The 18,263-nt window shown below is 48.2% G+C and overlaps 1 protein-coding gene across 2 annotated transcripts; it reads right to left on the bottom strand.

Moving 5' to 3' along the window:
* Nucleotides 1–266: 266 nt before the first annotated feature.
* tbk1 (TANK-binding kinase 1) lies at nucleotides 267–18,072 on the bottom strand. Of its 2 annotated transcripts, XM_084486122.1 has the most exons (22): nucleotides 17,806–18,072; nucleotides 15,698–15,805; nucleotides 14,958–15,098; nucleotides 14,123–14,252; nucleotides 13,413–13,594; nucleotides 12,834–12,994; nucleotides 12,028–12,138; nucleotides 9,965–10,144; nucleotides 8,378–8,574; nucleotides 7,990–8,048; nucleotides 7,345–7,436; nucleotides 6,439–6,540; nucleotides 6,241–6,307; nucleotides 5,694–5,815; nucleotides 5,220–5,296; nucleotides 4,861–4,900; nucleotides 4,521–4,538; nucleotides 4,107–4,208; nucleotides 2,685–2,781; nucleotides 2,125–2,225; nucleotides 1,294–1,365; nucleotides 267–1,122 (listed from the first exon to the last, which is right to left on the bottom strand). In XM_084486122.1, the coding sequence occupies exons 2-22, from the start codon at nucleotides 15,782–15,784 to the stop codon at nucleotides 1,071–1,073; spliced, it is 2,190 nt and encodes a 729-aa protein (XP_084342248.1). In that variant the 5' UTR covers nucleotides 15,785–15,805; nucleotides 17,806–18,072; the 3' UTR covers nucleotides 267–1,070. The 2 variants fall into 2 exon arrangements, with proteins under 2 accessions (XP_084342248.1, XP_084342249.1); XM_084486123.1 differs by lacking the exon at nucleotides 4,521–4,538.
* Between the last annotated feature and the right edge of the window lie 191 nt (nucleotides 18,073–18,263).

An 18,263-nucleotide genomic window follows, 5' to 3' on the forward strand; every position in this document is an offset into this window, starting at 1 on the left:
GTGTGAGGGAGGTTCATAAGTGGGGAGGAAACGAACAAAACGAGGAAAATGACTGTCCTCCATAATAATATCGGATAATATCATAGGAGTCAAAGGTTACTTACATATGCTTGACGTGGTTCTTCCTTTCATCCTGAATTCACTGTAGCATTCTTCTGAATAGGCCTAGTCTATGGTTAAAATGCTCTATGCTCGAGGAACACACACACACACACACACACACACACACCATTACGTAATAAAAAAAATAACAACACCACCACACGTTTGAGGAGCAGTCGAACTGATATTTATTTATTTACAGGTTTTACATGAATACTTCCATCTGTTACGCCGAACAGAAGCGCTGTTCTAACAGTGAGAGGATGAGGGAGGGACAGACAGATCTTTGCCTCTAGGACACAGAAGGGAGCCACCATGCAATCTGTCACACAGTGCAAAACGGACCACCACACACACAGGCTATGCATTTAAACGCCCTGATCCTATGGATTCACGAACACAAGCGTCCGAACAGAACCACCGACGGCCATGACCGAAGTCCCAAGGCCAGCTATAGTAATACTCAAAATCAGGTGAGCAGAAATGTATGCAACTTAAGGCGATATAAACCTTCGGTAAATGAGTAATACGTATTCTCCTACACGGCTAATATGTAGCGAAGGGCTACAAGGCCTTCTATAGAAAATGCCAGGTCCGTTAAGAACTCCTCGTCTCACGTTTGATCCTTCATTCTGTCCCAACACAGATTGCGCACACACACAACAATGACAACATACAAAAGACCCGACACTCCTTATGTGTGTGTGGGGCATCATAAGTATTTACAACGTAAAGACACGGTGAGTGTATATACAAAATATAGTCCAGCATCGGCCAATGTTAAGGAAGGGGTATGGGGCTATAATGAGGAGGGGGGGGGGGGGGGGGGGGAGGGGGCAGATACAGAAAGAAAAGGGTGGAGGTGGAGAAGGAGGGTGTGGGGTAGGGGTGTGGGGGGGCAGATACTGAAAGAAAAGGGTAGAGGTGAAGTAGGAGGGTGTGGTGTGGGGTAGGGGTGTGGGGTGGGCTTATATTCTGTCCACATTTCTTAAGCTTCCGTCCAGTGTCAAAGTGCCGAATCTGGGGAGCAGGAAAGCGTGAGAGACAGAACAGAGAGAGGTGTCATTTATAGCGATGGATCCACAGGTAAACAAAGGAGGAACAAGGCACCGAGAATAAGAAGGTGTAGTCAATAAAACGACCGCGACCCGACACACACACAAACACACACACACACACACACACACTGACCTCTCCAGGAAGTGGTTGTTCTCCGCCAGCTCCTTCACCACGCCTTCCATCTCCTCTTTGAGTTTCTTCATGCTGAGGAACAAGGAACCACGTACTCAATACCTAGTACTAGGACCTAGGACCCTCCACAGATATGTAGTACCTAGTACTGGACCCCCCCAGATGTGTAGTATTAGGACCTAGGACCCTCTCATAGTACATAGTACTAGGACTCTCTCCAGATGTGTAATACCTAGTATTAGGACCTAGGACCCTCTCCAGATGTATAGTATTAGGACCTAGGACCCTCTCCAGATGTGTAGTACCTAGTACTGGACCCCCCCCAGATATGTAGTATTAGGACCTAGGACCCGCTCCAGATGTGTAGTACCTAGTATTAGGACCTAGGACCCTCTCCAGATGTGTAGTACCTAGTACTGGACCCTCCCCCGCCCCCCCCCCCCCCCCCCCCCCCAGATGTGTAGTACCCGGTACTGGACCCTCACTGTGCTGCTTATGTTTTGGCGTAGGATAGTGTAGTGGGGGTCTGACTCCAAAAAAAAACGAGAGGTACTGGGTTCCATCCCCAGTCTGCCCGAAGGACTTCTTGAGCAAGATGTCGTCAACAGACTCAGCAGAAGTGGTGACTCCTCCACTCTGGCGCACCCCAAACACCACCCGGTGACGCGGTTCGTTGTGGTGTGACCAAATCACAACGACGCCAGATCGAACCGTCCCCGGGCGCTAGCTCTTATGATGACCCCCGGGGAGGAGAGAGAGGGTCTTTGTTCCAGCCGCGGCGTGTGCGCGTGCGTGCGTGCGTGCGTGTGTGCGTGCGTGCGAGAGGCTCACCCCAGGGTCATCTCCACCAGGGTGTTCTGGCTCAGATAGGCCTGTGGCTTCAGAACTCCGGACGCCAGCGGCAGGACCTTCTGGGGCAGCAGCTCCTGCAGCTGTTTGGTGAGGAAGAGAAGACACACAACCACACAACAGGGACGGTCCGTAATGCAATAGACGCGTAGGTCATGGCATTCAGGGGGATACGGCTGGACGGGATTTGATCTGATCATCCCGAGTGGTCATCGTTACATTTACAATCCTTCATCCTGGAATATATTCTCTCTGTAAAAAGATCCTTTCGGTTGGGAGTGGTTCAAGTTTCCAAGGCTTTACCACACACTTTAAATTATACATGAATCGTATTTATATAAATATTTATCTTGCATATTAACCTCCCCTTTTAAAAAAACGTTTTTTAAAGATTTGGAATATTTGCATTCCTATTAACTTTTTTGCACTTTTTTAACAAGTCATTTATTTTTGGTGCCATGATTGACTGCAGCTTATAGTTCTACTCTATAACCTGTACTACGGAGCTAAGAGGCCTGGAGGGCCGCAGACCTGAGGCCTACCTTGATGACCTGCTCCATGAGCATGGACACGTCCTTCTCGATGCTGATCAGCTGACTGGACAGCGTCAGCAGCTGCTTCCTCACGTGGTGAACCTTCCTGTTTGCAGCACAACCGCAGACAGGGTGAGTAATAACGCACATGGAGATATGTTATAGGTGGTGGTGGTGGGGGGGGGTATCTCCCCCCACTGCCCAAAGGTGAACACTTGTAGAGGGGAGGGAAAGAGGATAGGGAGGGAGAGAGACGGAGAGAGAGAGCTAGAGAGATAGACAGCGAGAGAGAGAGAGAGAGAGAGAGAGAGAGAGAGAGAGAGACAGAGAGTGAGCGAGAGAGACAAAGCTAGAGAGAGAGTGAGACAGAGAGCGAGAGAGACAGAGAGCAAGAGAGCGAGACAGAGAGTGAGAGAGAGACAGAGAGAAAGCAGTTGTTTTTAGCAGATCAGCAACCAAGGCCACATCCTGTATCCTGTTCATGCCTTTGTGAACCACTCAGAAGTATCATTATCATCATCATCATCATCAACAACGACAACAACTACAATACCAACACGTGAAAGGGCGGTAGAAGCATACATAAGGAACATAGTATACAAGTTGAGACGTGAAATACATCTGTTTTAGATGCTGGCTTTTATAATCCCCACCGGAATACATTTACGGCTTCACATATTTCATTTTTATTTCATTTTATTTTTTACGCCAACTGTGTGCGTTGTTTTTTTGTTAAAGCGTCATATGTTATCTTTACAAAGCTACATCAAGTATTAGTATAAACACTGTCACTATAATTCAGTCAAACATTATCCACGGGGGGACTTTCCCATGACTGTGTTCTGTAGAGGAGAGGGTGAGGAATGAGGAGAGAGACAAAGAGGAGTCTGAAGGGCAGGAGGGAGGAGAAGAGGAGATGAGGAGAGGAGGAGAGGAGGAGAAGAGATTGGAGAAAAGGGGAGGATGAGGAAGAGGAGGAGAAGTTAGAATGAGAGAAGAGAACAATAGAAGAAAGGAAGAAAAGAGCAGAGGAGGTGGAAGGAGAGAAGAGGGTGAGACCAGAGAGGAGAAACAAGAGGAGAGACCAGAAGAGAGGAGGAGACCAGAGAGGTGGACAGAGTGAGACCAGAGAGTGAGAGATTAGAGAGTGAGGCCAGAGTGGAGGAGAGAGTGTGAGACCAGAGAGAGTGAGACCAAAGAGGAGAGAGTGAGACAAAAGAGAGTGAGACCAGAGAGTGAGACCGGATAGTATGAGACCAGAGGAGAGAGTGTGAGACCAGAGAGTGAGACCAAAGAGAGTGTGAGACCAGAGAGTGAGACCAGAGAGTGTGAGACCAGAGAGAGTGAGACCAGAGAGTGTGAGACCAGAGAGGAGGAGAGAGAGTGAGACCAAAGAGGAGGAGAGAGTGAGACCAAAGAGATGTTGCTGACCTCATCCACTCCTCGCTCTTGGAGATGAAGAGGCGATACTTCATGGCACATTCCTCTGTGAACAGGGAGCGGGCCTTGGTGGCGTGCAGTACCAGCTTCTGCCTGTAGAGGGCGGAAAACACAGATCACGGCACGGAAGGCTAGTTTCAATTGGCTGAAGGGGACAAGCCCTCCCCACCCTGGGGCGGGAACACAGGGAAAAGGACATGCACGGAAGCTGATCAGTTGTTAGTGGTGGAATCAAAAGCAACCCTGCGCCCCCTATTGGTCCTAAACAGACGATCACGTCAACGGCCGTCATCGAGAGCCCCGTGAATATCTATGATCGAATCCCGTGTCAAGCGGTTGACGCGTGTGATGAATTATACATGTGGCGCGCTCCATTTGGGTCCCATCGGGGCTAGATGTACTCACTGACAGATGGTGCGTAAACTAACCGCAAAACAAGAGAAGGTTGGGAGAGGATTACTCCCCAGACTGGTGGACTATCTGCTTTACTTTCAGTTTAGTGGTTTTACAGATATTTACACTTGAGACGCCGTCGTTTTTTAAATGGTTTACTGGATCAAATGACCCTAGATATTCTCATGATTCGATATGATTGCAGCACATTATGAGAGAGTAATCAGGAAACAACTTTATCGACAGTATAGCGGCCTTTCAGGAGAACATAGGAGATAGATACGCTGTATACGTCTGTATCACAGCGATGGGAGCTGCCTGCTGGTGCTTATCATAGAACCGGTGAACTTACTTGTCGAATTTATGGATCTGTTCCTCGTTGTAGGGGAGACCTAGAGACATTAGAACACACACAATGTATGAAATGTTTTGTATGAAAAAAGAATGGAATATCATTTTTGAATTATATCTAAGTATATCCTGTATTCATACATGCATATGCTTTGATTTTGGAAAACTTGTATAAATAAAGTGTACAATATTCTATAACATGTTAGAGATCTGCATCGGACTCCTGCACAGTCTAAATGTACACACATTTATCTGTAAATATTTCTTGTATATACAATGAATATATTCATTGTGCGTCCCTAGTGAAACGCCCCCCACTGACAGAAGAAGAAGAATAGAGGCCAGAAGGCATCATCTCACGCCGCTCAGCCTTGTCCTTCTTGAACTGCTGGTAGATGGCTGTGATGGCGTCCAGAAGGACTTTGATTTTCTCCACACTGCAACGAGGAGCGAGAGAGAGGGCGAGAGTCAGAGACAGAGAGAGACAGTTAGAGACAGAGAGACAGAGTAAGACGGAGAGAGACATAGTAAGATGGAGAGAGAGAGAGAGATAGGTAGAGACAGGGAGAGAGAGACATAGTAAGAGGGAGAGAGAGAGACATAGTAAGAGGGAGAGAGAGAGATAGAGACAGAAGGAGAGAGAGAGAGAGAGAGAGAGAGAGAAGGAGACAGAGTGAGGCCGACAGAGAGAGAGCAAGGTCAATAGAGAGAGAGCGAGAGCGAGAGCGAGAGAGAGAGAGAGAGAGAGAACCACACTGACACACCGGCTCAGCTTTGATGCTCCCTCCCACTCTCCCTCTCCCACTCCCACTCCTCATGCCCAGCCCCTCTTACTTGCGGTCCTCTGGGTGGGTGCCCACTTGCTGGGCCCAGGAGTCGGTCAGCAGCCCCCCCGCCTGGAACTTGCTCTTGGTGTCCTGCATGGTCCTCTCCATGGGCTCCAGGGAGCTGGAGATCTGCAGGTCACACAGAGGTCATGGAGACATGAACCCTCATCTTATGATCACAAATGATATGAACCTCTTTACTTTATTATCAATTAATTATGACATCGCAATGACCGCCTCCATTTTGGAAGTATAGGAATGTTATTGGTACTAATGGTGTCTCTTCGTCGTTGTTTAGTAAATAATCCTTAAGTTATACGTCATCATGGGGTGACATGGTTGTGTTTGAAATGGCCAAAGACTTTCTCATGTGAGAGCTGTAAAAAAAACAAAGTTTTCATTATCCATGTCGATTTAGGATTTTACAGCCGTTACAAAATGGCGTAGAGTATCTCCAAAAAAGATTCCCATGATGCATTCTGATGTAGAAGCCCAATAGAAGACCATCTAAGGTAAGAAGAGGGAGGAGAAGGAGGAGGGAAAGGGAGACTCACCCTCAACACCTTCTTGTGCATGTCAGACAGCTCATCATACTCCGACGTCTGCATCATCACCTCGAACCTGTCCCCACACACACACAAAAAAGTGTTTTAAAGAGTGTGTTTTCATGCTTAATTGTGTCCATGTGATAGTGTGCACATGTGTGTGAAAGTGTGTGTTAAGTGTGTGTGTGTTTGTACGTGCACACTCACATCTGCTCGGTCCTCTCCAGGATCTGACTGCAGTAGTTGCACAGGTGGATGACCTCAGACTTCTTGTGCACAATCTCGCTGTAGTCCTCCTTCATCAGCTCACTGTGTGTGTGGGAACGAGAGGGGACAGAAGTGAGGTCTCTGTCACTTCCTCCTCCTCCCTTCCCCTTTCTCTCTCTCACTACTTCCCTCTCTTGTCCAGGTTTATGAGGAAAAAATAATTAATAAGTGTACATGACTCTAGCTGTGTTCGAAATCGTTCCCTATCACGGATATAGTGCACTATATAGGGTGCTCGCCATTTTGTAGTGGTGTTCAAATTCTCAGTGGTTAATTTCATTCACTATATAGTGGACTATAAAATACCCAAAATTTGAGTGAACATTCGATGTTCCCTACATGTTACTCCCATATACCACAATGCAATGCGGGCGCATTTACTGACGCAAATGACGTTTAGAAATGTTCAGCGTAGTGTCCGAATTCTCGTTTGTTGGTTCCCTTTGTTGGTTAGTTCACTATATCATAAACAGTATATAGAGAATAGTGAGTGAGTGAATAGGGAACGATTTCGAACACAGCTATTGTGTGTGGTTGGACGTCCATACACACTGACAACAACATTCATAACATAACAACAGGTGTACAGGATAATGTGTTTGGTCGGACGCCCATACACACATAACATAACAACAGGTGTACATATTATTATTGTTATTGTCTGTTTTGTTATTGTTATTTGTTATTGTTGTCTATTGTTATTGTCTGTGCCGTCGGACGTCCATAGACACATCATAACAACATTCATAACATAACAACAGGTGTACATGTTATTGTGTGTGTCGTCGGACGCCCATAGACACATCAAGGCACCGGACGGGGGGGGGGGGGGGGGGGGGGTCTTACATGAGTCCACGGACCCCCTTGCGGACCAGCTCCTGGTAGACGAGCAGGGACTCTGAGGTCTTCCACAGGTGGCCCACGTCGCCGGCAAACGTCTGGACACACACACACGCACACTTGAATCTGTGCACATATATGGTCCTCATTTATATAGCGCTTTTATCCAAAGCGCTTTACAGTGTTGACTGACATTCACCCATTAATGCACACATTCACACACCGACGGCGAGTCGACCACGCAGGGCGACAGCCCGCTCGTCAGGAGCAGTCAGGGTGAGGCGTCTTGCTCCGGGACACCACGACACTCAGCTAGGAGGAGCCGGGGATCGAACCAGCAACCTTGTGGTTACCAGCCAACCCGCTCTACCTCCTGAGCTACTGCCGCCCAATCTCTGAACTTTCAGTTTCTCTGAACAACAATTAAAATAATCTCTGAACTGAAAGTTCAGACATTATTTGAATTGTTTCAGCGGGAGTGGTTCAATATGATCACTGAGACGTGACGAGTTGATGACATATTCTGGATTCCAATAATAGTTGAAACAATGGGACAAAACGTCACTCTGATTGCATTCGCATACACAACAGGAATGCGTGACGACGATAAATTATAAAAAGCAGGGTTTCCTGTTTCTGGTCGGTGTTTACCTTGGCGTAGCTGGCGTCCAGGTCCAGGTCGTAGCGGGGCTGGACCTTAGGGGGACTCGCTGGGGAGGGAACGAAACCAAACTCAACACCAACCCTCTAACACCCCCACACACACTCACACTATAATATAATATAATAACATGCACCGAACATTCCATTCTGCATCATTCCCACCTCTATCGATATCACGCAGACGAGAGGTTCTTTATTAATCCCAGTTGGGAAATGTGGGTGTCACAGTAAAAGCGCAGCACGTTAAAAATAATTTGCAAAATATTCTCCCACTCCCCGGAATTCTCCCACTCCCCGGCCCCAACCCCCGGGCCCCCATCCCTGTCCAGGCGGACTACGGGGCCCTCATCCCGGGCCCTTATCCCTGTCCACTCACGGTCCTCGAAGATGAGTCCGACGGTGGCCACGGACTCGCGGCTGACCAGCATGATGGGGTTGTCGCGCGTGGTGCGCGGGAAGCTCTTGGCGGTGCGGTTGGGGTCCAGCACCAGGCGCCGGCCCTCGTACAGCAGCTCCTGGTTGTGCGGCGGGATGCTGGTCCGGCGGGACAGCAGCTCCTGGAACAGAGTGGCACTGGGCCACCGGGGGACAGGGGGGGGGGGGGATGTGGAGACACACACGGACAGAGAGACACACACAGACACAGAGACAGAGACAGACAGAGACAGACAGAGACACAGACAGACAGACAGAGACAGACAGAGACACAGACAGACACAGAGACAGACACAGAGACACACAGACAGACAGACAGAGACACAGACAGACACACAGACAGAGACAGAGACAGAGACAGACAGAGACACACAGACAGACAGACACACAGACACAGAGACAGACACACAAGTCATTAAGTTCAAAAGTCTAAACATTTTATTCATCATTTTGTTTAAAATGATCAAATACGTTTTATATACCAGTTAAAATTTTGTTTTCAATTTGATTAATAAAGTCTCAAAGCTTTGGTTTTTCATTGGGCTATTAAAGCGCTCGGATAACAAAGACAGATTATCAGCGAATGCTAGGCCACGGGACATGGGCATTATGGATAGCCTCGTGGCAAGGGGCGTTTGACTAGTGCCTGGAGTGTTAGGAGGGTAAAGTGTTCAGAATCTCAAATCAAAGGCAGAGGCCAAAGGCAGGGGTAGAGTGTAGACGGAGGCCAGAGGGAATCAATATACAGATGTTTTTATGGAACCCATATGCACTAATGTAGACAGAGGATGATCTGACACAGGGAACTCATGTGCTGCACTCGTGGATGCAGACTGGAAGACTCAATCTTAACATCGGTTGATGTGGGTAAGATGGGGGGGGGGGGGGGGGGGGGGGGGGAGGGGGGGGTGGCAGACTAAATATAAATCGGTTGGAGGTGGGGAGGAAGTCAGGCGGTGGGGGTGGAGGCAGATTTAATAATAAATCGGGTGGAGGTGGGTAAGAGGAGCGCTGGGGGGGTCGGAGGCAGACTCCATATCTAAATGGGGTGGAGGTGGGTAAGAAGGTGGTTGGTTGGGTGGAGGCAGACTCCATATTAAATCAGTTGGGGGTGGAGGCAGATTTGATATTAAAATCGGGTGGAGGTGGGTAAGATAAGGGGTGGTGGGGTGGGGTCAGACTCGATATAAAATCGGTTGGTGGTGGGTACGAACAGGGGTAGGGAGGTGGAGGCATTAAATCGGGTGGAGGTGGGTAAGATAAGGGAGGGGGGGAGGCAGACTCAATATTAAATCGAGTGGAGGTGGAGGCAGATTTGATATTAAAATCGGGTGGAGGTGGGTCGGATAAGGGGTGGTGGGGTTGGGGGCAGACTCCATATTAAATGGGGTGGAGGTGGGTGTGGGCGGGCGGGGCTCACGTGTTGTACCCGCGGCTGTACACTGTACATTCGATCGGGTGGAGGTGGGTGGAGGTGTGTGCGTGTGCGTGTGTGTGTGTGTGTGTGTGTGTGGCGGGCGGGGCTCACGTGTTGTACTCGTGGATGTAGACGTGGTGCAGCACCGCCTGCTGCAGGCTGAACACGTAGACCACGGTGCGGTGCAGGATGTCGCTGGTCTCGGCGAAGAACTGGTCGAAGCCCCAGCACTTCTCCTGATCCGCCTCCAGGATGTTGGCCAGCACGGGGGTGAGCAGGCTCTGGAGGCCCCTGGGGGGGGGGGGGCAGAGAGAGACACACGGCGAGGTGAGGGTTAAGGTGGATTTATACTACTCGGTAAAGTGCTGTAGGTAGATACGGAGAGCCCTCTCCGTCGACGGAAAGCCTGTCGGAGACCCTCTCCGTAGCTCCGCGTGCGCCTCCAATATTTTTTAACTATCCGTCGAGGCAACGGAGACGGACGGAGACGGCAAGGGGCTGTGATTGGTCCACTAACAAAATCATTTCCGAAATCACTTTCCCCCGGTTTGACTTTGCACCTCGTTTACTTTGTACATTGTTTACTTTGCACATTTAGGACTAATAAAACACCAAATAAGATTTGAAAAGCTTTGGAAGTTTATTTTCAACACTATTTACATGGTTAGTAGTCAGCATATAAGAGCGATCGGGCGGCGAATTGCATTGCGTATCCGACATCCCGACGGAGAACTGCAAATGCTTCCAGGGGTCTCCGTAGTTACGGAGTCGGATTATGGATACGGAGTAGTATACGTTGGGGGTTAGGGGTTATGGGTTATGGGTTAGGGGACTGTGCTGTGATGCCACAATGCTTTGATTCGCTTTGAAAGCCTGTGTTAGAACAGAATGGGATTGGAGGCGTGTTATATCAAAAGGTGACTATATTATACCACCAGGTGTGAGTGTGATTAGCCGTTACAAGCCGTATGGAAAATCTGCCTCTTCTGACATCACAAGTGGGCGTGTCCACCTAGATGTGTGCTGGATAGATCAGTCTATAGACCAGCCTACCCACTGAAGCAAACGTTGCTCATCCATCCGTCACACATCTAGGTGGACACGCACACTTGTGATGTCACTAAAACACAGGAAGAGGCAGATTTTCAAAACCTCATTGGCCCGCCAATGAGACAATGAGCTGGGACAGTGCGAGCGCCACATGTGTGTGTGTGAATACACACACTGTAACGCAAGTGTTCTTTGTTATTCGGATAACCGTTCTGCTGTTGGTGTTATGGTGCATAACACGCAACACAATAAAGCAAGCTTGCATAAAGCTCCCATTTGGTGAAAAGACTAGACTGCGTCGGGTTGGTTGAGAAGGAATTGGGAACCGCGACATGGAGGAGAAAAGGATTGTTGCCCGGGATTGTCCGTCGGAGCCGGGCAGCCCCGGGGGCGGCCAGCGGGGCTCCGACGGACCGCTTCCGCGGCAGTGGGGCTGGGTGGGCAGCCCCGGGGGCGGCCAGCGGCCAGCGGGGCTCCGACGGACATTCCTGGGCAACGATCCTTTTCTCCTCCATGTCGCGGTTCCCAGTTCCTTCTCAACCAACCCGGCGCAGACAACCCCGGGCAACAATCGCGGGCAACAATCCCCTTCTCCTCCATTTCGCGGTTCAGTCTGTACTTAATATTGACGTGGAAGTGGAAGAACCAGAGGCGTCTGAGAACCCGACGCAGTCGTTTGAGATTCATAATATAATCCGGAGGCGCAAACAGCTTTTGACCATGATAATATATAGATATCTAAATATAATATATTATTTAGATATAGAGCTCCAGGACTCCCGCCGGAGCACCCAGAGTGTTCAGCGTTCCACTGTAAACACTAGCGCATGGTGCCGTGGCCGCAAGCTGCTCAGGGCCACACCCCCACCCTCCACCTTGACCCGCCTCTAAAAACGGCGCGTTTGTGGAGCGCTCATTGTGGGACTGGCTCGTAGTGGCTATAACTCTGCACCAAGGCTGAATTTCTTCAACGTCTTCAAGTACTGTATTAGGGGCCCACTACCAATACCTATATTAAAGCATCCATAAAATAGCATGCCATGGGACCTTTAAAGCAAGGCCAACACACGTTTATTATTCTATAATAAACATCAAATCCTCGTCCAATGGGAGCGGCGACTGACTTGGCCAGGCTGCAGGACACGGGCATCTCCGTGCTCCACTCGATGTTCCCGTTCTCAAACTTCTGCTGGCCAGAGATGGTCCCAGACGGCTTCTCTGTGATGATCTTATACCTAGGAGGACACACACACACACACACACACACACACACACACACACACACACACACACACACACACACACACACACACACACACACCGTAAGATCCTATCCATGGATCAGGAACGGACGTGCAAAATTGCCACCTTCCCACCAGCACCATAATTATCTGCTCATGCATTTGTCCTCGGTCACTAAGTATATGGGCACAGTAGTCACGGGTGGCTATGAACCCTGATTATCCGTAGTAAATGACAAATAAATGGACGGCATTTATACCGCGCTTTTCTAACCAGTGGCCGCTCAAAGCGCTTGACAATACTGCCTCACGTTCACCCATTCATGCACACATTCACACACCGACGGCGGAGTCAGCCACGCAGGGCGACAGCCAGCTCGTCGGGAGCAGTCAGGGTGAGGCGGCGTCTCGCTCAGGAACACCTCGACACCTCAGCTAGGATGTGCCGGGGATCGAACTAGCAACCTTCCGGCTACCAGTCAACCCGCTCTACCTCCTGAGCAACATTCCGCCCCGTAGTCTAAAAGTAGGCATCCATTAGCAAGAAGCCTAACTCCGTCCAGCTCAATAATGTATCCAAAATAAATCAATCAATCTCTCTTTGAATGAAGCTTTCTGATCCGCAGTATTTTTGTACGTATTGAATGTGTTATCAAAGGTCAGTGGTGGTCGTGGTGGGGGCCCCTCACATGACTTCCTTGTTGCGGCGCGGGCCCTCGAAGGGCCTGAAGGGCAGGCTGCCGGTGGCGGCGTGGAAGAAGGTGACCCCGATGCTCCACAGGTCCACCGTGGCGCCGTACTTCTTCTGGTGGTCCTTCCGCAGCACCGCCCGCTCGTACATGTCTGGGTGCTGCACACACACACGGGAGGGGGGGGGGGGGGGGGGAGGGGGGAATTGATGCAATTATAATTTTTTTTATTTATTAATGTTAATTTTGAATTATTATTCTAATTATAGACTGCCATGATCTAAATCCCAACCACTCCTTGCCAAAACATAACCACATCCAAGTTGATGTGTAAGCTTATTCATCGTTAGAATTAATTATGCTATTTGCAATTTTTCCTCCCATCACTTTGTTTGTTCCTCACCATATTGAGTTTAGAATGCCAGAATGACTATCGTGCAATCCCTCTGCAGGACGCACCACGACTCCACATTGGCATTGCACGATAGCTAGCACGTTAGCATGAGAGCATGATAGCTAGCATGACAGCTAGCATGTTAGCATGATAGCTGGCTACCTAGCTAGCTCACGCAGCCTCACCAGGTACTCCTCGGTGCCGTACAGCGAGACAAACTGCTCGTCGTCCTCCAGCTCGCGCGCGGCTCCGAAGTCGGTGAGCTTGTAGACGGAGTGGCCGTCCTCGCCGATCACGCGCATGATGTTCCCCGGCTTGATGTCGCGGTGCACGATGCCGTACTCCCTCAGGTGGTTCATCCCCGCCACTGCAACGCCAACGACACCGTCGTTAGGAGGAGCACGGGCGGCGGAGCGCACAGTTTAATACGGCGAACCCGCGAAGCCGCGTGTGTAGCGGCGGGATAGCCTAGCGGCTAGGGGGTGTTTTCCAGAAACATATCAAAAGACAGAGGTTCTGCTGCCCTTGAAGTAAACATTGATCCTAAGGAAGTAAAGTGTAACGTGTGTATTTGTGAATGAACTAAACTCCCGCTCCAAACGTTTACAACACTATGTATGGTTGGAGGGGTGTCATCGTGAGACGATATGTTGTGTACAGTCAGGGCTCAGGGTAACAGAGTAAACTTGTTTGGTTTCAAAAGGCTGAATCACAGTGGGGGTCAATGTCTAACACGTAAGCCTCAGAAACAGAATCAGAAGCCTCCATCTGTGATCCAATCCGTGTGACTGTCCAGTTTCAAACTATATATACTAGTACTAGTGTATTTATACTAGTGCTAGTCTATTTATACTCGTGCTAGTGTATTGATCCTAGCATGGGGCCTGCTCCTCACCGACGTCCTGCAGCACGATGAGGAACTCGTCCTCGGGCAGGCCGTAGGCGTTGGACGACTCCTCCAGGACCGTGTACAGGCTGCCGCACGGACAGTACTCCATCACCAGCACCTTGTGACGCGTGTTGGTCTGGAGGGGGAGAGGGGGGAGAACCAGTAGGGGGGGGGGGGGGGGGGGGGGGAGAGCAAGAGCAAGAGAGAGAGAGAGGTAGGGCAAAAGGTAGGGTGAGAGAGAGGTAGAGAGAGAGAGAGAGAGAGAGAGAGAGAGAGAGAGAGAGAGAGAGAGAGAGAGAGCAAAAGGTAGGGAGAGAGAGAGCAAAAGGTAGGGAGAGAGAGAGCAAAAGGTAGGGAGAGAGAGAGAGAGGGACAGATAAGGCGAGAGAGAGAGAGAGGTAGGACAAAAGGTAGGGAGAGAGAGAGAGAGGGACAGATAAGGCGAGAGAGAGAGAGGCAGGGCGAGAGAGAGGTGTGGTATATATTAGGGTTTGATACAGGATAAAACATGATGAAGGTAGAAGTGGAATATGACCCTCATTTTCGGGACACCGAAATGAGTTTGTACGATAATCCTGATACCCGTGTCCCTATGAGGCGGCTCGGGAAAACCCTAGAAGATAACAGTCCACTATGACGCATATAGAGCATATAGGATAAAGTCTAAAGATTAACCATCTCATAAAACAAGGCAGTGCTGGTATTCTCCTGAACGTGCTCAGTGAAATATAGTCGTGCAGGTGCTTTCATCGTGTTTGTAGGTTCATTTACTAATGTGTGTTAGGCGAAAGCAGACACAGACACACACGACAACAAAGTGTTCTAACCAACTCACACACACCTCTTCTTCAACGGCGAACAGCTTGACGATGTTCTTGTGGTTGAGCTTCTTCAGGACCTCGAACTCCCTCATCTGGACGTCCAGCGGCCGCAGGAAGCTGAGGTTGTTGAACACCTTCACGGCATACAGGTCCCCCGTTTTCTACCGGCCAATGGGAACGGAGCATGTATAACAATGCGTGGCTTTCACAATGAAAGCACGATGCCGCCTGGTTTGATTCTGACTTTGTTTGTGGTCAAAAAGTCAAAAAGTGATTTCTGGGTAATATTAAAGGGTCATGGTCAACTCAAGACTTTATCAAATGTCTCATTGCAGGCCAAGTATTGAACATATATGTTACATATACATCTTAAATTAGAATATAGAAGTTACTATTGGGCCTTTTGTTGACACTTCGATCGCAAGCTTCTAACAACTAAGGGAATAAAACAATTGCTGAGAATCGCTGGATCCCCTTAATCCTAGCAGTGTTAATGCCAGCGCACTACCAAATAAGCTTCACAAGACCATGATACAGTCCAGTGAAATGTTCTTCGAACGGGTTTCTACAGACCAAAAAAGGTACCGGGTTTGATCCACCATTGTCCACGACTCAAACCACAGGTGTCTTTGAGCAACACACACATCTGCTCCACCTCAATGACATTGACATCTCTAATCACTGCACATTGCTGAGATAACAGCACCAGCTCAAATCCCCAAAACGTAGAAATAGTCAAGTCTGTGTGGTAGATCCTCACCTTGTGCCTTCCTCGGTAGACATTGGCGGTGGCCCCCTGACCAAGCAGGTCTGAGATCAGCCACAGGTAGTTTGTGGTGCTCTGCATACTGGCCGTTAGAGACTGATCCTGGGAGAGGAAGGAAGAATCAGGAGGTCCGGATGTGAGTAAACAAAACAGCCGCTCAGAGTGTTTACAATGCTGGTTTCCACCGCAGATAGAATCATGTTATGGAGATGTGAGAGAACGTATGGTCTTCTGTGTACCCATATTTTCTTGATGATTAAGGCTGACTGTTTAAAATAGAAATATTAGACTGGATAAAACTAAAATAATACCTTCCTGTGTCTGCTTGCCAATCCAATTATTAATGAGTGTTGCTCGAATTTGATTTGATTCTTTTTTTTATAATAAAAAAATATTTAAAAAAGAATGAATAAATAAATAATAATATTATTATTTATTATAAACCACTCGCAAAATACAAATATGATTGGAATAGATACGGCATGTTTTCTATGATGGCTTCAGACACACAGTGTTAACGTGGCGTTAGGAGTGTGTGCTCAGACTCACAGTAGGCCCTCTGAACCTCCTACCGTTCAATAAACAACCCAACACAACACCCTGTAAACAGCTGGGATTTATTGACTCGGAACATGACAGCGCGCTGTGCACGGCCTAGAGGTTTAGAGAGCAGCGTTTATATACAACACAAGTAATGACCGCAAACAGTCAAACACAAGCCTGGAAGTCCAACTCAAGCCTGGAAGTCCAACTCTTGCCCCATAGCAATTCTTGCCCCATAGGTTTCAAATGACTGTAAACCTGCTGTGATGTTTCTCTGCCCATCTGAATTTATCATCTGAATTTTGTCAGTGACACTTCGCCATATTGAGAGGAGTTTTTAGTACTGTAAAATGAGGGTGAACCAGACGGCCCTGTTTTCGGGGACAGTTCGGGGAGTGTTCCCGCCTAGAGCTGTCCCCGGTAATGTCCCCGTTTTTCAAAAAGGATTTTAAAAATATATGTATATATATATATATACACATTCTAAAATTACATTCTAGCTTGCTCATGGATATTTATTTTACGACAGTTGGTAATTAGTCTCAGGACTATCTGATGGGCTTTGGCGTGAGCAGGGATTGGCTCAGCAGGGATTGAACACAGAACCATTCCGTATTACAGTAGCTACTTTAGATTATTTTGGGCCGATTCATCAAAGCTTTAAACACATAATTGTAAACCACAGGGCATGTAGGCTACTGCCCAATCATTTACTACAGTGCTTAATTCACCATGATAAGAAAAGGCAAAATGTTGAATATCAAACCACCAGTGTCCCATTTGTTTTTCATCTCAGAACTCTGTTCACCATATGTAAAATCCAATGTAAATATACCTTTAAACTAGGCCAATGAAAACTTTGTTTTGCTATACGTTATATTAAATATAACAAATAATAATACTCTGTCTCTTCTAACAAACACTGTGGCAGTATCAAACACAACAATGTCTTCCCCTATTCACAAATTTTCACATTATTATCACAACGACTAAACAATGACAACAACATCAACCCACACATTTCCTCCAAGACAATAAAAAATAATAACAAAAAAAACAACATTCCAGCTCCTCTGCTTCCAAAATGGAGGCGGTGGCGACGCGCTGACGACACGACGCACGACGCCTGCGTGGGAAATTCCCCCGAGCATCATCACGTTCGGAACCAGAACCATCAATTATACGAAATATATCGTGAAATGTTCCTTAATTCGCTGCATTAATACCGTACTGCTGCCCCTGCGGCGCGCCCCCCTCCTGTCACAGAGACAGACGCGCTGTCACTGATTATTATTATCATTATTATTATTTGTATTAATAGTTTATTTGTCAGGGACAATGCAGCGCACATTATTACATCCCCAATTATCACAGTCAATTCCATAACAATGTGGCTGTAGATGTGTTGCATCGAAGGTTTCCATCCAGTTGGCTAATTTGCAAGCCCAGTTGATACGAGCCGATGGACCATCAATAATACAGCTTTATGAACCTTCATGGACATTAATAATTTTAATTAACGTGGACACAACGATGTTAAATGTCGGTGTGACACTCACCTCTCAGAGATGTGATCGATGTCGTTTCTCTCCCTTTGGTCGATGCGTGGATTATTTACAGAGTATTGAAAGCGCAACTAAAAACAGCCCGTTCAACAAGGAGTCTCAGTAAAACGGACAAGGGCTAACACATCCGGTGTGACATTGTTGGTATTAAACTGGTCTTCAAATTAAACACCAGTTACACCCAATATAACCGACCGTCATAGATCGCTGAACCATAATAGAGAGCTGCATTTGTTTATTTCCTCACCCTCATCCAACTTCTTCTTCCTTGGTATCCGGATCACGTGGGTGACGCGCTTCAATCAGAACGCACGTCAGTGGAGGGGGCGTGGCCAGACGCGGCACTACCGTAAGCGACTGTGTTTGTCGTAGGCGCAATCCGAGCAAAGTCCCGCCTCAAGCGCTAGGATTGGACAGGCAGCCTGTCAGTCAAACTCGCACGCTGACTCCTA

The sequence above is a fragment of the Micromesistius poutassou genome (assembly GCF_964030765.1).
Source record: "Micromesistius poutassou genome assembly, chromosome: 22".
Classification (NCBI taxonomy): domain Eukaryota; kingdom Metazoa; phylum Chordata; class Actinopteri; order Gadiformes; family Gadidae; genus Micromesistius; species Micromesistius poutassou.